The sequence below is a fragment of the Eschscholzia californica genome, unplaced genomic scaffold, assembly GCF_041429995.1.
Source record: "Eschscholzia californica isolate CP2 unplaced genomic scaffold, dmEscCali1.0.p SCAF_4, whole genome shotgun sequence".
Taxonomy (NCBI): Eukaryota; Viridiplantae; Streptophyta; class Magnoliopsida; order Ranunculales; family Papaveraceae; genus Eschscholzia; species Eschscholzia californica.
Genome location: NW_028238461.1, coordinates 18,047,183 through 18,068,526, shown reverse-complemented (window position 1 = coordinate 18,068,526; position 21,344 = coordinate 18,047,183). Strand labels below are relative to the sequence as shown.

The 21,344-nt window shown below is 36.6% G+C and overlaps 1 protein-coding gene across 1 annotated transcript in view; it reads left to right on the top strand.

Moving 5' to 3' along the window:
* Positions 1-3,280: 3,280 nt before the first annotated feature.
* LOC147543357 (beta-amyrin synthase 1-like) overlaps positions 3,281-21,344 on the top strand; it is a 33,787-nt gene continuing 15,723 nt past the window's right edge. The window contains exons 1-9 of the mRNA XM_086632822.1: positions 3,281-3,315; positions 3,618-3,844; positions 3,937-4,128; positions 7,284-7,373; positions 9,367-9,564; positions 19,179-19,263; positions 19,372-19,538; positions 19,670-19,858; positions 20,394-20,507. Of these exons, the coding sequence (XP_086488948.1) occupies positions 3,638-3,844; positions 3,937-4,128; positions 7,284-7,373; positions 9,367-9,564; positions 19,179-19,263; positions 19,372-19,538; positions 19,670-19,858; positions 20,394-20,507 (1,242 nt within the window). The 5' untranslated portion in view covers positions 3,281-3,315; positions 3,618-3,637. The remainder of the gene's footprint in view (positions 3,316-3,617; positions 3,845-3,936; positions 4,129-7,283; positions 7,374-9,366; positions 9,565-19,178; positions 19,264-19,371; positions 19,539-19,669; positions 19,859-20,393; positions 20,508-21,344) is intronic.

Genomic DNA, 21,344 nt, shown 5'->3' with positions numbered 1-21,344 from the left:
ACAGTCATTGAAAAGCTAACCTCGTGATAAATTTATACATTTAGCTTAACTAGATACGTTTTAGCTTCACCGAAGTCGAATAGTCAGGTCGTCCCTACAGTATTCGTGTTGGGACGAAAAGCATATTCTCATCGGTACCTAGCATGCAACTATTTCTTCTTGTTTTGGAAAAGCATTTATTATGTCAACAGTCGAAATAATACTCTTTTCTTGTGAAAACATCCTTCACCCACAATCTCAGCAGATTCAGAACTCACCCATTACGCCCTCGACTGAGATAGGCTTTTTAAAACATTACTTATCTTATCACACACAAAAGTGTCACAACCAAGAGTCATATCATAACGTGCAGAGGGATCCCAATCACCAAACCAGTCGGGCGGTCAGAGGTGTACAGCCCCTGAGCCCCGAGGGTAAGAACAAACAGGCTTACAGTCCAGTCGAGCGGTCAAGGGTAGCAAATCTCTGAGCCCCGAGAGTCCAACCTAAACGAGAATCCTGGCCAGAGAGTGGAGCACTACAACTGCCAAGACCCTCATGACTCGTCTCAGTCCACTTCACCAATCACATACAGCATACGAAATCAATACGTTTTCAAAACATCGATTATCACAATCCGTTTCAAAAACCATTTCTCTGGAAATCATTTGTAAGACATTTTGCATATACAAAACCACGCATCAAGAAAGTAACATTCACAATACAAAGCTCATCAAAATCAGAGTCTAAATTGTTAACCCATCAATAATCTATTATATTAAATTAATAATCCAAACCAACGATACAACTTTCATTGAAATCAAGGGTTTAAATCATGCATATATGATCACCTACCATCTACACATAATGATGCATGCATATCTCCTACTTCTAGCATGAATCTAGATAATAGTATAAAAGAAAACAAGAGGTATCCCCTACCTAGCGATCCAGGACTCCGTCCTCCTTCGTTTCGTCTCGAGCAACTAGCTCTCACTCGTTTCGGTTTTCATTCGGACACCCTTGAGTTGATGGTTGATCTCTTTGATTCTCCTCTGATTTCCTCTTTAAACTCCAAGTTCCTACACATACCAACATAAATCTCCATTAAAGCTAAACTCCAAAAAAAACCTCTTGAAAATTAGAGAGAGAAACAAAATTTCCAACCAAGAATCACTCCGAACCTAATTTGATTTCACTCCGGAAGCTTGAATTAGCAAGAACCCTAGCAAAAGTCCATCCCTTTCCCCTCTAATCATCTCCAACAGTAACCACAAAAAAGAAAACGAGGAGCAGCTCCTTCCCCATTCGGTTTCTTCCTTTAGACAGCCAATTTTACACTTCAGTCCCAGTCTTTGTCCTGATTGCAGAAAGCCCCCTGATTCTGGCCGCATTGAACATTTAGTCCCTGATTTTAACCTCATTCGTTTGCAAAACAGTCCCTCAGGTATCTTATTCATTGCCTTCTTTCACCGTAAACTCGGGACGTTACAGAAATAGTTTTTCGCATCTGCCCCACCATTCGGTGAAACCGAATTGAACCTCAGAAAAATACTTCATTAATCATGTAATAATGTGTGAGGAAGTCTTAATATACCTTTTAAGAAACTGAATGGTGGTGCACATGCAGATATTTTCTCTGGTGCAACCGAATTGAACCTCTGAAAAATACTTTATCAAACATGTAATAATGCCAGAGGAAGACTTCATATACCTCTTAAGAAACTGAATAATGTCAAGAAATCCACTTGGTAAAGTCCTTTGACGTTTTCCTAGATTTTTTGTATAAGTTCCTTCATCCATAGTGGTTTTCAACCTGAAGACACCTTTTCGACTTAAAGTGTGGGGACCATAAAAAAAAATGGACGGATGCACGAATTTGTGAGGTCGTTTTCAAAGTTCTTCGGGGTTGGGTGACCTAGGTGATTTCGATGAGTAAAAGAAGGGTACTTATGTATTTGAGTTTTTGGGAGATTTAGGGTTCTGATTTTTTTAGGGAGAGAAACAACTAATGTGGGTAAAAAAAAACTTAAAAATGGGTTTTTATATCCGTAACAAAAGGAGGCCTAACCAAGTTAGGTCAAAGAAAATAACCCAAGTCAATGAATTTATAGAATAACTTTTATCAATAAGGAGGGGCTAATATGAAGTAAGGATGTGATTTTGTCAAAAATCGAGTTTGCAGTTCAGTATAATAATAATGGTTTTAGCTGGGGTCAACCTCGTTTTAGCGTCAATCTGATGATGTCTAAATTTGTCTTTAGGTTATCATTCGGGATAAGAGACTACTTCGTGAAATCTCCAAATGCTCTCAAGAACTGGCGGGCAAAACCTGCAAAGAACTCGAAACCTCTCTGACGCTCAAGTCGGTAAAGGCATTTTTGCAGTTATTATTGAATATTGAAGTTCCGATTTTTGGAATCTGACCTCTGATTGATCGATTAAGCTGGAGATTCAGCTTGTGACTGTGTCTTGTTCAAGGCGAACTTGTTACCTTTTATAGGCTTGTTAGCCGATTATTGATAGACGACGTTCATTAGGCGGTTTAGATCTACAGTCTATAACGAAAATGTTATTTCGCAGTTGTAAGTTATTGAGATTCATCTTTGGGATTATCCTGTATATTTGATAGGTGCAAGTTCCGTTATTCAAGGATATTCGGTATCTTATATGGATTAAGTTTCTGATCTCGTAGATCTTGTGGGGAAGTTTCCACCCGCGGGACTCTTGTATCCCACCCACTTATGCAGACCTCCTTCCTCTTTACCGGAATCTTGGACATACTTGATTGTATTTAGAGCGAGAGCAGGACGTAGGTGCCTAGGACACTTTACCGGCTCCCAGTTTTGGAATTGAGTAGCAGAGCTCTTTCGGATTCAACTCTCTTGTGACTTGATACAGGTTTATCTATTGAGCTTTTGATCTTTTCTTGACTTATTGACCTTACTTCACTTATGACCATTTTGTGGATCATTAGGCACGGTAATAATGAGTGAATCAAAATCGTCGTGTTCACCTTCGTCTTCTTCAAATTTGATCTTGCATGAAGATGCCAACAACCTTTTACTTTCAATTTACGTTAGTAGATTTCGAACTCCGCTAAATTTAAATTATTAGTTACACCTTGCTATTTTAATAATAAATTGAGTTTACTACCCATAAAAGGTTAGCTCTCTATCTGTCCCTATTAAGTCACTGTTTTAGCAACCTCAATACTCCATTTTTCTAGCGCATAGCCGAGTGATACAGACCTGCGCTTGCGTCTTTCAAAACATGTTCTTCTGAGCTTCTGGTTCTACTTATTCAGAAAATAATTCAAACTCAAAGGAAATCTTGGTAAGTCAACCGAGGCATCTGCAGATTTTCACAAATGATTATTATAATGTAAGTAAAAGTTTATTTTTAAGTTACTTCAAACTAGTCACAGTTGTTGCGTGTGAATCCCACGAATGTTTATTCTCGACTAGCATCAATTAGCTAGCTAGCCATATTTTATTAGGTTAATTATTTATTGGATTAATTATTACCATGAGTTGCTTATATGATTACTTATATCCCAGAGCCAAGATTGTATGTTACATTTTCTGAAGTTCAAATCCTATTGATATTTAAGGAGATCGACTACTAATTATGAACAGGGGGTAATTTGATAGAAGGAATGTGGAAGCTTAAGACGTCCGATAATGGAGGTGACTTTAGCCAATGGCTTTTCAGCACTAACAATTTCACGGGGAGACGGAGATGGGAATTTGATCACGCTGCAGGAACTATTGAACAACAAGCTGAAGTTGAAAACGCAAGAGATGAATTCTATGAGAATCGATTTCATGTGAAAGTTTGTAGTGACGTTCTATTGCGCATGCAGGTAAACTAGACCTTAAAACACTTCATTTTGGAAGTAATACTGGTGTATTTATTGTGTTCTTTTTTTTTTCTGTTGTTCTAAACAAAAAATAGCTATTGGAAGATAATGGAGATAAATTCAATCTAACCACTCCAGCAGTAAAGATAGGTAATGATGAAGAGGTGACACAACAAGCAGTGACAACCACGTTAAGAAGAGGGGTTCAATTCTTTTCGGCTTTGCAATCAAGTGATGGTCATTGGCCAGGCGAGTACGGCGGACCTTTGTACTTAATGCCACCTCTGGTATGGTTTCTCTTCCCTTAACTAGACTTGTGTTATATTTGTGGCACCTCAATAAAACTGAATTATCTGGTTATGAGTGGATGTCATTTTATCTCTGTCTTAATCATAAGACAGAGTCTGGATTGAAGTAGGGAACTTTCTTTCTCTAAATTATAGAGAGATAGATAATTTATGGAGTCGAGGCGAGAATAAATTATCTTTCCTTGAGAAATTTTATACCCTCGTAACGGTCGTAACGGTTAGGGGTGGAACCAGGATTTTTAGCTAGCCTGGGAGTCGAGGCGTCAAAATTTTTTTGTAGATCATGGGAGTCGAACCCATGACCTCTAGTGCCCAACTCAAAGTACCAACCACTGAGCTATTGGCCCAACTTTATTATAATCTTAACAGGAAACTATAAATTCCAGCCTGGGGCCACTGCCTAGGCTGGTCTTCACATAGGTCCGCCTCTGGTAACAGTACCAACAGTTATAGTGTATGCCTTCGAGATACAACGACTATTCTTTCAGAATTTAAGATGGTACTTCTATATTCTGAAAGCGGACGAACCTTCGTAAATAATATGAGTTATTGGACTGATTTAAATGGATCTTCTAGACACTTGAATGTTTTGTCTATCTCGGTTAGTCCGAAAGAAGGATTACTGATAAGTCAGTATTCACTTATTGTCTAGCTCTCTATAACTTAAAGAAATGAAGTTCCCTATTTCAACTCAGACTCTGCCTTCATCAAGACAAGACAGAGATAAAGTGGACTCGATTCATAACCAGACGAATTACTTTTTATAATTCAGTAAGTCACAGAGAAAATTAGCCTCCACAAATCATATTCTTTACTGAACCATATAATACAATAACATATTATGTTTACAGGGAACTATATTCTGTTATTATTATTTCTAATTACATATTTTAGGTGTGTCAGAAATATAACATAGTTACTTAAGCATCTGCATTAACATAACACAAATTTACATAAACGACAGGTTGAAATTTAAAACCAAGAGGTTTTAGATATTTAAGTCATAATAATATTCCAAACGGATAATAAGACAACATATACTTAATAATAATGATTTGGGTCAAAATACTTATAAAGACTAAACAACTCCTTTGTGTAAATGCCAACAACCCTAGGTTGGACTGGTAAGAGGTATAGTCTTCCACCTTAGAGATCTAGGGTTCGAGGCACGCTGAACATTTCAAAAAAAAAACTCCTTTGTCTAAATACTTCTATAAGTTTAACTTAAATTTTAAATACACATAACTTTTTCATTAAATATCGGATTTTGGAAAAAAAAAATTATATATTTAAAAAAGTTTTTTCGTTTTCTTTCTAACAGATTCTACTCTCAATTTGCAGATCTTATAAACTCGGTGTTTCAAAACACAAACCCGACCGCGTGATTTTGTAAATCTTTTTGCAGAATGCAAACTCAGTTTGCAAAATGCAAACTCAGTTTGTAGATCCAACAAACTCTGTTTGTAAAATGAAAACCTAGTTTGCGGATCTTACAATTATGTTTGCAAAATGCCAACTCAATTTGCAGATCTTACAAACTTCATTTACAGATCCTGCAAATTGGGTTAACGATTTCAGAAACTTAATTTGTAAACCTAAAACAAAAAAACAGAAGTTTCTTCTCTTTAAATCTGAAAAAATTGCTTATTCTTCGTTACCAAATGTTAATGAAAAATGAAAGGAAATCAGAATCTCATCTATAATCGAACAGACCAACCTTTCATCTATAATCAAATAAAACAGATAATGAAAACAAATAAAAGTAGAAACTTTTGAAACTCTGATACCCTTTCATCCATAGTTCTAATGAGATTTACAAAGGTTAATACAATAAAGAAGTTAGAGAGAGAAAATCCAAATACAGGTTTCGACCTAGGAAAAGGAGAAGTAAATGAAAACGATAACATGGAGAAGAAGATGAAGAATAAGAAGAAGGTGGACGAAGAAGAGAATAAGATGACTCCAGATCTAATTTACACCTATGAAGAAGATAAGTAGATGAAGAAGAAGATGATGAAGAGATCGATCTGCACAAAGAAGAAGAGGAATAACCCTAAAAAATTTCGGATTTTTGAGAGGGAAAGTGAGTTTTAAAGGGTAAGAGAAGAAGAAGATGACGAAGAGATCGATCTGCACAAAGAAGAAGAGGAATAACCCTAAAAAATTTTGAAATTTTGAGAGGGAAAGTGAGTTTTAAAGGGTAAGAGAATTTTGGGAATGAAAGTAAAAATAAAAAATTACTTGATTGCTAACTAACCATACTATTTAACACATAAAATGATAAATACACATAATAATCTTGGCGCTTTTAGTGATTTGGATAAGTAACTCGCTATTTTATTTATTGCTATCACACGGACCAGGCAATCCAGACTCTCTAGCCAGCATACGAACCACACATTCTGTGACTTTGTATAAGTTCTTGGACAAGACAGTTCGGGATCTCTCGAACAGGACTTTCGAGAGATTTGTACTTGCAGTTGTTTTTTCTTAAACTTATACTTGTAAGCTCATTTTTGGTCATCTTTTTTTGTGAGGCATAGGACACTATGGGACCTTTCTAGGTCAAACAAATCAGGCGATTCAAATGCCCTTGAGAGGTCTCGGACCTGACTAGACCGAATACGCAATCCGATAACTTTAACGGGTAGAAAATATTTAGACACCTGCTTAGCGACCCATCCTAGTCCGCCTTATTGATTATTTCTAAGTTTCGGTAAGAACAAGATAGAAAAGAAATTGGGGATAAACATCTCAGAATTAGTGAATTATGGTGAAAACTTTGGCCCTGTAACAATGAACCTCGAAATTAGACTGACAATTCAAGTACTGAAATCACATCCAATGTGCACAAACAACAATTCCTAGTGAATTGTCAAGTATTGTTGAAAGCAAAAAAAAAAAAAACATATCTTGTTTGCAACGTACAAAAATAGAATATCATTTGCTGGAAGAGTATGGCCTTAGCGAACAGGGCAGCAGGCGAAGCTCATTTATTGTTCGAAATAATATCTCATTTGATTACAGTTGTATTTCAATTAGTAAGGATTAACAAGTTATCCAGGTTGCAAGATTTCATGAAATAGTAATTAACTTTTTTTAATTTGAAAGTTAACAATACTTACCAATTATAGGTTTTTGCGCTATACATCACTGGAACTCTTCATACAATATTAGGAGCGGAACATATAGAGGAGACTCTCCGCTACATGTACTGTCATCAGGTACGGTTTTATCTATTAACGCCTCTACAGTTGGTTGAAATATTGGACTCATGTATTATTTCATTATCTTGCATTTACCTGCATAATTAAAATTTAGTTAATTTGAATTTAATTTACAAGAACATACAAGTGTTTCATTTTTCTTGAACGCTTGTCTTATATGGGATTTTATTTTATGAGAAAGTATCCTGATTCTTTTTTTTTTGGCTCACTTGTTGGTTAGATGATAAAAGAAAGATAGGTTAAGTTCTTAATTATAGAGCATCTCAATGTGAAACTTAAATCTTAAATGTGTAAATAGATCCTCTCTTTTTAGGTATTAGGTGAGGATTACCAATTTGCTATTAGCCTATTAACCCTAGGTATCTACTCCATATAATAAGGAAAGATGATGTTTTTTTTTTTTTTTTTAGAATGTACCTTCCTCTTCAATAGGTAAGATTACACTTCACAAACTTATCTCAAATGGTTGATATTACACATCTCAAACATATCGTCAAAGGTCAAAATTATACCTCATAAATTTATCTTCAGTGGCTAAGATTACGTCTCCCAACCTTATCTCCAACAGTTGAGATTACAGAACTATCCCAAAGTAGAGCCTCTAGTTTCAGGACATCCAACCCACTCCTAATCAAAATAAATGATTAATCTATAACGAGTAGATTTTCTACAACTTCAATCTCACATGAGCAATGCCTTTAGTATAACGAAATATAATACGGTCTGTGACGATGAGGAAAAATGGTGTTCTCGGTTATCTTCTTGATGATTGAGATCTAGGATCAGAGATTGAACTATCTTCGCCTAATTGATGAAACAGAGTCTACAAAAAACAAGAAAATACCCAGACATTTAAAGGTGTTTTTTGTAATTTTAAGAAATAAATTCAAAGTCTGAGTTTTGAATTGGACCTCTCCCCTTTTAGAGCAAACTTAATATGTTTCAAAAGAAAAGAGAGTGCAACACCACTTGAGAGGGAACAAGGAACGAAGTCCCTCGGCCACCAGGAGAGGCCCATTAGTAGGAGTCAAGGGCGGTCGGGGGTGGGGGGTAGCTTACTTGACTCTCAAAGGCGCGAAAGCCCCTAGAACAACGTCCTAGACACTCGAGCCTGTCTACCTCCTTGCCTTTGCATTCCTAGAGACGATGTTCGTGTTCAAATTTGTCCAACTGAGTTTTCTTTAAGCCGCCTCTAAGTAAGAACTTCCAAATAACATCCAGAAGAAGACAACATATGATTTGAAGCACCGGTCAATGAGGTCAAAGTTGTCGCATGTGGGCAGCATTATCATCAAATCGTAGAGCCCTTTGAGGTTGTTGCTTCTGTTGGTCTGATCAGGGTAGAAGGCGATCGTTTGTCTGACAAGCTTGTAGCGTCTTTCGGTCGTACGACCTTGCTTGTTTACACCATTGACTTGCAAACGGCTCTGAAGAAATCACACACAGTTGCCATAGCCTATGGCCCATAGGTTCGCATTAAGAATCGAGAGGGTTTTTAGGAAGATTGTTTATGTGAGGGATAAGCCCCTTTAATGAGTGGTAATAATGGGATGAAAATATTCTTGGAATGGCATAAGTTATAAAATTTGACCTAATAATTGAGGAAAAGGGTAATTGAGGTTATAATAAAACTTCTCATCAAAAAAAAAAAAAAAGGTTATAATAAAACTGATGTAGCCAAAGATTCATAGGCTACGGCAGAATTATTGATTCATTATGCATTTAACTTATAAGAAGACCATCATTATTATAGGTTATGACATTGATAAAGTCGTTATAATTGGGATCTAATTTAAGGATATATAAATAGAATATAGATGTGAATGAATGTACTTTATAAATTAAAATTAGAACTGAAGATTCTTTTTTTTTTTATAAACATCCTATTTCTTTTATGTCGTTAAATTTCTTTCATTGTTGCACTACACATTCTCTTAGAATAATACCAGTCTCCCTTCTACTGTCCTAATGTATGTATCTACTTTTGTAGAACAAAGATGGAGGTTTTGGTCTTCATATTGAGGGTGAAAGCACCATGTTTTCGACAACCCTCAACTACATTTGTATGCGTATTCTAGGAGAAGGGCTTGAAGGTGGTAGAAACAATGCTTGTTCAAGGGCGCGAAGATGGATTCTTGATCACGGCGGCGTAACTTTTATACCATCTTGGGGAAAGACTTGGCTATCGGTAAGTAATTTTTAATAGAGATAGAGTATAATTCAAATTGGGTTTAATTTATTTGGGATGGACAGCTCCTTGTTTGGCTCCTATACACTGAATCATACTACTTCAATTTCGGTTAAGTTGGTTATGGCTGGACCGGTTCTCATCCACCCTCGACTCAGTCTAACCCAACTGCCTTAAGTTTGTTATAGTTAGTTAGAGAGAGAAACCATTTCTGTTTTTGAGTTTGTTAAAGAATTAGGTAGTTGTTATAGAATTAGTTGTAATCACTCTTTAAATACTCTTGTACTAAATCATTTTGTTTTTTAATGAGAATCAAATCAACTATGGTATCAGAGCTTATTGCGCTCGTTCTCTGAAAATCCCCTTTCTCACTTTCTCTCTCTAGATCTTCATCTTCTTCGTCGTCTTCATCTGGTTCTTCATCAATTACTTCTTCTTCTTCATCATCTGACTTCTATCTTCTAATTCAACCATGGAAAATCCTAAAATCACATCTTTGTCTATCAATTCAATGGGAAATGTAATCCCAATTAAACTTCAAAGCGATAACTATTTGGCTTGGAAATCACTCTTTCTCCCTATACTTAAGAAATACAAAGTACTCGATCTCATAGATGGAACTCGTCCTCAACCTACTCAATTTCTGAATCCTGAATCAAAAGAAATCAATCCTGAATATCTTGAATGGTTAGAAGAAGATCAAACTTTACTGATATGGATAAATTCAACATTATCAGATTCAGTGATTCCTTATGTGGTAGGAAACACGTCTTCTCAAGAGCTTTGGAAGAATCTTGAGGATTCTTTTGCTTCAGCCTCCACTTCTCATATCTTTCAGCTTCAAGAAAACCTTCGTGATTTGAAGAAAGATTCAGAGAAAATGCCTGAATTTCTCACCAAAGTAAAGAAGATATCAGATTCTCTTGCTGCTGCTGGGAGTCCAGCTTCTAATGCCGAGTTAGTCGTAAGTATTTTGAGAGCTCTTCCATCTGAATATGATTCCTTTTCAGCAGCTATTAGGTTAAGAAAACCTCCTGTTTCTGTGTCTGAATTGCAAAATCTGCTAATAAGTGAAGAAATCACTATTTTTGAGAAACAAAAGAGGTCTATGCTTAATGTGAATCAAGTTTTATTCACTAATCCTCAAGTTCGACCAAATCAACCAAGGTTTAGTACTGGTAATCCTTCTAATTCATATCCTAATCGATTTAAGAATACAAGGAATTATAGCAATAACTTTTTTCAAGGCAAGAGTTCTAGTAACAGTACTTCTCAAGCAAAGAATTTCTCTCAACAAGCTTCAAGAACAAATAATGGTGATAGGCCTATATGTCAAATTTGTCACAAAGTAGGGCATACTGCTGTTGAGTGCTATCATCGCATGAATTTCTCTTATCAAGGTCGAAATCCGCCAAGTAATTTGGCAGCTATGCTTGCTACAGCAAACATTTTGGGAGAAAACCCTTGGTATGCAGATACTGGAGCATCACACCATATAACTCCAGATGCTTCTAATATAGCTTCTTCTTCCACCTATAAAGGCAAAGAGGTAGTCACCACAGCTAATGGTCAAGGTATGTCTATTGCTCAAACTGGTAATTCTATATTTCAGCATAAAGATCATACTTTCTCTCTTAAGAATGTGTTGGTTGTCCCTCAAGCTACACACAATTTGTTATCTGTGAACAAATTCACAAGAGATAACAATTGTTCTTTGACATTTGATCCTGTTCAATATTCTGTGAAGGATCTAATCTCGAACCAGACTCTTTTCCAAGGGCCAGCTAAAGGTGGACTATACCCAATAATGCTTGGTGCTGGTCTCTCATCTAAACCTCAAATAAAAGCTTTGCTAGCAAGGCCTACTTCTCCTGCTATTTGGCACAAAAGGCTGGGCCATCCTTCATTTCAATCTCTGCAAAAGTTGAAGCACCTCTTCACTGATGCTGCTATCAAACCAATCTTCTGCTCAGACTGTCAATTAGGGAGGAGCAAGAAACTTTCTTTTCAACCTTCTAATAATATAGCATCTTCTCCTTTACATTTGTTGCATATAGACCTATGGGGTCCTGCTCCTAGTGTTTCAGTTAGTGGCTATAAATACTATGCTAATGTGATAGATGACTACTCTAAGTATTGTTGGATACTACCTTTATCAAATAAATCACATTTTGCTTCAGCTTTTATATCTTTTGTCACTGCTATTGAGAATCAGTTGGGTCATAAGGTTAAAACCATTAGGACAGATGGAGGGGGAGAGTTTATTGCTACTTCTCTTAAGTTGTTCCTTCAAAGCAAAGGTATTACTCATCAAATGACTTGTCCCCATACTCCAGAACAGAATGGAGTAGCTGAGTTTAAACACAAGCATCTACTTGATATCACAAGAACTTTATTAGTTCAATCCTCACTTCCTAGCTCATATTGGCTTGAAGCTCTCAATTCAGCCAATTATCTCATTAATAGGCTTCCTCTAATTTCCCTCCAGAATGTGTCTCCTTTAGAGAAACTGTTCTTTTGCATTCCTGATTATGATTTCCTAAGGGTTTATGGCTGTGCCTGCTATCCTTGGTTGCGACCATATGCACAAGATAAGCTTGCACCAAGGAGTAAGGAGTGTATCTTTATAGGTTATGCTACTGACCAAAAGGGGTATAAGTGCTTAGACCCAACCAATGGTCGAGTTTATATTTCAAGACATGTGGTTTTTAATGAAGATTGTTTTCCTTTATCTTCTACCAAGTATTCTAACATTGATGCTTCTAATGATTCATCCATTGGGTCTCATGGTATAGTTCCTATTTCATCCTCTATGGGTCAGCATAGCATACCTCCTGAACAAACTCTACTTGGAACTCCTGTTCATGAGGAGCCTCACTCACCTCTTCCTGCACCTGAAGTTCACACTCCACCCTTATCTCCTATTCATGAACCTCAGTCACCTGTCCATGAAACTCCACCACCTATACATGAAACTCCATCACCTGTAGTTCAGCCTCCTGTACTTACCCAACCACCACCACCAATTCATGAACCACCACCACCAATTCAACCAATTCAGTCAACTCACCCAATGCAGACAAGAGCCAAGTCTGGAGTTTTTAAGCCAAAGGCATTTTCAACCAAACATCCTATCTCTCCTACATTAACTAATATAGCTTTACCCCCAACACCAACCTGTTTTACACAAGCTAACAAGAGTCCTCAATGGAGAGAGGCTATGAGTACAGAATTTAAGGCTTTACAGGAGTTGAACACATGGTCTCTTGTTCCTCCCTCCACTAATCAGAATTTGGTAGGCTGCAAGTGGGTTTTTAAGTTGAAACAGAAGCCTGATGGTAGTGTTGAAAGGTATAAAGCCAGGTTAGTGGCCAAGGGCTTTCATCAAAGAGAAGGAATTGATTATTCAGAGACATTTAGTCCTGTGGCTAAACCAACCACAATTAGAGTTCTTCTCTCTCTTGCTGTTCAAAATGATTGGTTAGTTAAACAACTTGATGTTAGTAATGCTTTCCTTCATGGTCATCTCAAAGAAGAGGTCTATATGACCCAACCTCCTGGTTTTCAAGACACTTGCTATCCAAATTATGTTTGTAAGCTTCATAAATCACTTTATGGTTTGAAACAAGCTCCAAGAGCCTGGTATGAAGAATTAGTGGATTCATTGCTAGCCATAGGCTTTCAAAAATCATCCTCAGACACATCTCTTTTTGTTTTCTCAGACAATGGGGTTCTTCTGTATGTGTTAGTATATGTAGATGATATATTGGTCACTGGCAACTCTACCTCAGCTTGTGATTCCTTAATCAAAACTCTAAGTTCACAATTTGCTATGAAGGACTTAGGTCCTCTTCATTATTTCTTAGGAATGGAAGCTAAGAGAGATGAGTCTGGCCTTCATCTTTCTCAAACTAAATATGCCTTGGATCTGCTCCAAAAGGCATAAATGGCTGATGCAAGACCTTGTTCTACTCCACTTCCTCACAGAACAAAACTTAATCCAACTGATGGTGAGCTTCTTACTGATCCTACCTATTATAGAAGTTTAGTAGGGGCCTTACAGTATCTTACTTGGACAAGACCTGATTTGAGTTACTCAGTTAATCTTGTTTGTCAATTTATGAGTCAACCAAGAACTTCACATTTGTCAGCTGTGAAAAGAATTTTGAGATATCTAAAGGGAACCATCACTCATGGAATTCATTTTACTAAAAGCAAATCATTAGGAATACAAGGATTTGCAGATGCAGATTGGGCTGGCAGTGTTTGTGATAGTCGATCTACATCTGGTTTCATTATATATTTGGGTGAAAATCCCATCTCTTGGTCAGCTAAAAAGCAGCCCACTGTATCTAGGTCTTCTACAGAGGCAGAGTATCGATCTCTTGCTCACACTGCAGCTGAAGTCCTATGGGTTTGCTCTCTTCTAAAGGATTTGCATTGCTTTCTCTCTATTCCACCAACTCTATGGTGTGACAATGTTTCAGCCTTGGCCTTAGCATCAAATCCTGTTTTTCACTCCAAGATAAAACATCTTGCATTAGATTTCCATTTCATTCGAGAGTTGGTGGTAAATAAAAGAATTCAGCTCTCATATGTTCACACTTCGGATCAGCCAGCAGACATTCTTACTAAAGCTCTTCCAGGACCTCCTTTCACTCAACTTAGAACCAAGCTTAAGCTCTTTCCAATTGCTTAGCTTGAGGGAGGGTAATAGAGATAGAGTATAATTCAAATTGGGTTTAATTTATTTGGGATGGACAGCTCCTTGTTTGGCTCCTATACACTGAATCATACTACTTCAATTTCGGTTAAGTTGGTTATGGCTGGACCGGTTCTCATCCACCCTCGACTCAGTCTAACCCAACTGCCTTAAGTTTGTTATAGTTAGTTAGAGAGAGAAACCATTTCTGTTTTTGAGTTTGTTAAAGAATTAGGTAGTTGTTATAGAATTAGTTGTAATCACTCTTTAAATACTCTTGTACTAAATCATTTTGTTTTTTAATGAGAATCAAATCAACTAATTTTATGACTAAATTTTTTAAATTTCTTAACAAAATTTTTATGTTAAAAGTATGCAATAAAAGACTACTATTTAATCACCTAAAATATCAATCGTCCATCTCCTTATGGTATGCTTCTCTAGGTTGTTCAGTTCGTTCTTTAGAAATAATTTCTTCAAGAATAGGGTGTTCTTCAATAAACTCCCCAAATCCACTCAAGACATAATAAGAGGTATATGAAACTTCACATTCTTAAAAGTGGTATCTAATCAGTCAAGTATATTAGATGGAACTTAACACAAGTGCAGTGATGTTACCATTAGATTCAAAAAAATAAGATATACTTTGATTTGTAGCTTTAATAGTCGGCTTGATGGGATTGCATGGTCTTTCACTTGGTTTCTCCTCTCTATATCATTTTTTATGAAGAAATATCACATAATCAGACTACATAGATATTGAGATTTTACTTCCCCATGACCCCTTTAATTAGGTGGTAGGAACTCACGTCATTTATAATTTCACTCTAATCGAAATGACAAACTAAGTGGAGCGAGACTTTCACAGACTTTCATAGACAAAATGTTCCGTAGACAGTTCAAGACATTTCGAATTACTTATTATAGACAACATGTGTTCATAGACATTTTCAAGACATTGAAGTTTGTAGACAAAATGTCTTTATAGACATTTCAAGACATTTGATCCATAGACAAAATGTCCTGGGGACATTTTAAGATCTTGAGTCCATTGACAAAATGTGTAATGCATATTATATTTGTGCTAATCAAAAATATATTTTTCGACTTTTGTAGACATCTGTGAATATTTGTGGACATTGATGGACATTTGGTAGACATTTATTATTTTAATATTATTATTATTGTTTAATCACATGAAATAATATATTTATACTAACATTTCAAAAATATATTTTTCGACTTTCGTAGACATCTGTGAATATTTGTGGACATCGATGGACATTTGGTAGATATTTATTATTTTAATATTATTATTATTGTCTAATCACATGAAATAATATGTTTACACTAACATTTCAAAAATATATTTTTCGACTTTCGTAGACATCTGTGAATATTTGTGGACATTGATGGACATTTGGTAGATATTTATTATTTTAATATTATTATTATTTTTTAATTACATGAAATAATATATTTATACTAACATTTCAAAAATATATTTTTCGACTTTCGTAGACATCTGTGAATATTTGTGGACGTTGATGGACATTTGGTAGACATTTATTATTTTAATATTATTATTGTTGTTTGATCACATGATGGACTTCAAATGTCTCTTGTTTTTTGAAAGACATTTTGGCTTCCAAATTTGTCCCAAACCCTTCACAAATCCATCAAATTATGAAGTCCACCAAAGTCTGAGACATTTTGGAAGACAATCGAATGCCTCGGACTTTCATAGACTCTCAAATGTCTGGATTTGAATGCCTCAGACTTTCGTGGACTCTCAAATGTCTGGATTTGAATGCCTCGGACTTTCGCGGACTCTCAAATGTCCACGAAAGTCCCAATCCAATACCCCCCCTAACTCTCTACATGTTTACTTAATGATTTTTGACACCTCGTGATCACGTTAACTTTATAAACCACTGCTTAGCTTTATTAGCGGCAGGATATGCAGTTGAATGCACACAATTGAGCCTAGGGGGTGTGGACCATGCACCCACACTACTCACCCCACAAAAAGGGTCCAGTTTTATTTTCTTTTGAGATTTTTCAGTTGGGGTATTGAAGTAGATAGATAAGGTTGCAAACTTGGGGGTGCGAACCATGCGCCCACGTCGCCGACTACATCGGATTAGATAACATTTCTCATAGAGAGAGAATGTGTTTTATGTCTAATTCAATTTCAGACTGGATTATACAAAAAAATAATTTCAGTCCCTCATCATTTAAGACAACACAGAAAAGATCAGATAAAAGAGACTATGTGGAATCAATGACCAGGAAATTGGGTTGAAGACCCAATTTTAATTTTTCTTTAAGTTAAAAAGACAAGTTATATTTGGTTTGGTTAAAAACCTAACATTCGTATTTTGTTTGGTTAAAAACCCAAGTATTTTCATTTTGTTTAGTTAAAAATCAATATTTTTTCAAACCTCTTGCAAGTTGTTGCAACCCTCTTCCAAATTGTGACAACCTTCTTGTAAATTGTTACAAACCTCTTGCTAGTTGTTGCAAACCTTTTGCATGTTGCTGCAAATTACGAAATACTTCGATAGCTGAAGACTAGACAAAATTGTGTGATCCAATTTCACTAAGCACAAGAAAATTATAGGTGTTGTAAACAATCTCATGTCGAAAGTGAGACGGAGTGTGATGCTCCTCTTAAGAGATCAAACACTCTTCCCAAGAGAGGCTTGTTGAAACCCTAAGCCCAAAAGTGTCAAAGCAGATAACATCAATACCAACTTAGAAAACTGGTCCTCATCATCTCATAATACGTTATCAACACGAGTCGCTCTACTGGATATGGTCTTGGAAGGGTGTGTTGTAAACAATCTCGCATCTGTGTTGAGACAGAGTGTGGTGCTTCTCTTAAACAGTCAACCACTCTTTTCTAGTGATGCCTTTCAAACTATGAGGCCCAAAGGTACTAAAGCGCGCAGTATTACCAACAATAGTGAAAGTTGGTCGGCAACAACCGGTAGCAACAAGAAGATTTGGACCAAATTTTCCAAGAAAAATTAGCCCACTAGAACAGCAATAATATCCCACCAAAGAGTGGTAAGGGCAACTCCAATGTGGGGCTCGGGCTCCCAATTTTGGGAGCCCTTGAACTTTGGGAGCCCCGGGGCTTTTCTCGATTCCAACGTCGGGCTCCCAACCGGGGCTCCCAAATCAAAATAATATACGTGTGCGAAGCACGTGTGCGAAATTTTGATTTTAAATTTCGACTATAAATTATTAGATTTCGACTATGAATTAAAATGTGATATTATTCAAGAAAGATAATTTCAAAAAGATAAACACAAAAAAAACAAAAAAATAAAAAATTAGAGAAAAATACTTAAAAATGAAGTATTTAAAATAATAAGAAGATTAAAAAAAAAAATTAGTTTAAAAAAAAAATTAAAAAAATAAAAAAAAAATTAAAATGAAGTGGGGTGGATCCCCTTTTTAGGGGATCCACCCCAAATATGGCCGTTGGAGCTCCCAACGGCCATATTTTGGGGGCTGGGAGCCCGGGAGCATGGGGCTCCCAGCCCCACCGGGAGCCCAGCCCCGGGGCTCCCGGGTTGGAGGCAAGGGGCTGGGGCTCCCAAATTCAAATTGGGAGCCCCAGCCCCCTGTACATTGGACATGCTCTAAGAGGTAGAATCTTCCACCTCGAGGTCAATGGTTCGTGGCACACGCTCAACCATTAAAAAAAAAAAAAAAAAAAAAATATCCCACCCAAGAGAAGAAAGTCCCCTTCCTCCTGCAACTCAAAGTCCCATTACTTCTGCTCTTCCAAAACCATCATCATTAATAGAGAAAGGAGACTCATTTATGGATCTTGATTCATCATGGCTAGTAAATCAAAATCTATTCCTCCCCACTTCTTCATCTCCTCTTTTACTCTCTATTGTTTCTTTATTCTCAGATGACAATTTTGGCGGACATGCTACTAATACCTCGATTGCTGAAAGTTTTATCCTCTCTTTTGGCCCTAAATTGATTTCCAGTAAGTTTTTCCAAATTTTTTCAGTTCCCAGCTTAATTTTCTTTATAGATTTGAGCCAAATTTTAGTGAAGTAAAGAAAAGTAGTTGGAAAGTTCTTTATGTTGGAAGTTTCCCCATCCAGTCTTTTGAGAACCTTTAATTATTGATTTTGTCAGTTCATATGAGCTTTAACTAGAGTAAATGGAGGGAGGAGGAAGAAGGCAGCAGTTGAAGGAAGATGTCTATTTTTGCTGCTCCAAATCGATTTAGGGCTTTAGAGAAGGTTCTATTAACATCTGGACCCTTGGTTAAATCAACTATCTAGATTCTGAGTTAGGAAAAAGGAGGGCTGGGTAAATTTCAAATAGAGGGGGACTGAAATTGAATTAGATATACAACGCACTCTCTCTCTATTTTTTTTTTTGAGAAATCGACTACGATCTACGTATTCGTTACAAGGCATTAATACATCATGAAAATGTGATGGACACGATAACTGCCTAATTCAAACCATAGTGAAAGAGACCTAAAGCCCGACAACATGAAAGAGGCCTAAAGTCCGACAACATGAAAGAGGCCTAAAGCCCGACAACACGAAAGAGGCCTAAAGCCCGACAACATGAAAGAGGCCTAAAGCCCGACAAATTTATAATACTATTTACTGTATGTATTGCCTAAATTACATGGGACAAATCTTGATGGAAAACTGCATTCTCTCTAATATTGAAGTGCAATTTGGCCCGACGTGACCGGCCACGTCAGCTCTCGGTTTGATGTCGCCCACCAAATCGGGCCAATTAGCATTTCTCTTAAATCGATACAGGTTACTACTTACTAACTTCGGATTAGTTTCATAATATGTTACATTTATGCTGATTAAAATTACATAAACATATATATGTTGTCTTTCGGCATATTTAGATACTAGGCGTTTCTGACTGGTCTGGATGCAATCCAATGCCCCCTGAGTTTTGGCTTCTCCCTTCATTTCTACCCGTGAATCCTGGTTAGTTCCATTTCTACTCGTGAATCCTGGTTAGTTCCATTTCAGTAGTTCTTTTACATATATAATGCGTACATCCTAATTATATTATTCTCATGTGGCAAAATGCAGCTAAAATGTGGTGTTATTGTCGATTGGTGTATTTGCCCATGTCATATTTATACGGGAAAAAATTTGTCGGTCCAATCACTGATCTCATTTTATCATTGAGAGAAGAACTTCATGTACAACCATACAATGAAATAAATTGGAATAAGACGCGACATGTGTGTTGTAAGGTCTGTTATTTCTTCTAATCCAAGTTCCAACTTCCAAATTTAGAATTGTGTATATAAATTACTCATTTCTTACCTAGTTTAAGAAACTACTAAAATTTAAGAATGTCTTTATGTCTTTATATTGCACACAGGAGGACCTCTACTACCCCCACCCCTTGATACAAAATTTATTATGGGACTCTCTTCGTATTTTCGCTGAGCCTTTTCTGAAAAGGTGGCCTGCTTCAAAAGTGAGAGAAAAGGCTTTGAAAGTAGCAATGGAACACATCCACTATGAAGATGAAAATAGTCGGTACCTTACTATTGGTGCTATAGAAAAGGTATCTATTAGCAAGTTACTATCTAATGCGTAAGGACAAATTAATTTTTTATTTTCTGCCACAAAACTCATTAGCAGTTTGATTTATGTTAACAGAGTAACAGGTATAGGTGAATGTTCTTGTTATAGAACTCCATAATCCATCATAAATATATGAAAGATTAGTGGACCCAAGAAAAGTATTAAAAATTTTAAGTTTATTTAAAGCCGATTTGACACCCACAACTAACATGTTCAGAATGCGTCTATCTTTCTCTTTGGACATACTTTTAACCGGGATACTTGTTGAAGGGTTTCAGCGTATCCTACAAACATAATTCTTGATCCGTTGGGTACTCGTACTTTAAAGTTTAGTGACCGATATTTTTTATTCGCACTTCTGTTTAAACAATTTTTCCAACACTTCTTAGATGAAATTTTGGTCAGAAACCTAATACACCAGCGTACTATGCTAATTATGATCCAACTAGGGATCTATATAAGGTAGTTCTTCATGTACAACCATATATCAAGAAGTAATAGTGTTTTATATATAGGTTTTATGCATGCTTGCTTGCTGGGTGGAAGATCCCAACTCAGATGCGTTCAAAAAACATCTTGCTAGAGTTCCAGATTATCTTTGGGTTGCAGAAGATGGATTGAGAATGCAGGTTTGAATGAATTAATTATGAAAATTTTCATTAATTAAACTATTTTACATCTGTGTACGAATGACCCGTAAGGACACCTTGTTTAACACGACCTATCGAGCACGACACGACGGAATGACCTATGACTACAGTAGGGTCGCTAAAAACACGGGGTTTTCTAAATAGGATTTTTTTTTATTATTACTTAAAGTTGTCACCTGAAGTTATTTTTACTGAAATATGAATAAGTTAATATCCTTATTTGGCCAACATTTCAACTTGTGAACGAAACTTTCTATCAAACCTACTTTTGAACTTCCTCTTTGTGTCTCATCTATATCATGTGAGACTAGTTCTTTTATGTACTTAGTCAGTAGTGTGACTAGAGACATTGCAATTCCCTTGTGTAGAAGCGCATCATATAGAAAGATTAAGCAATCTTCAAATTTGTTCATTTATGTTTTTTCTGTAACTTTTAATTTATTCATTTATAGTTTTGGTGGTAATGGATATTGGTAGTGGTGATGAAATGGTCTAATAGAGGTGGTAGTCCTGGGATTATAATGGAGATTTTGTAGTGGTGGTAAGGTGGTGGTGGTCATTGCCAATGTGTTATTGCAGATTTGCAGTGGAGATTTTGTGGTACAGGTCATGTGGTTGTGGTGGTCGTCTAGTTGTGAGCCTATGGTTGTGGTGATAGTGGTAGTGGTGGTCATGTTGTGGCGGTGGTCGCCGTGTGGTTAAAGTGGTGATGATAGTCGTGTGGTTGTTGTGGTGGTTGTGTTGTGGTGATGGTCATGGGGATGAGGGAGATGTGGTTGTGGTGATGGTGGTGATGGTGGTGGGGAGTAGTGGTGC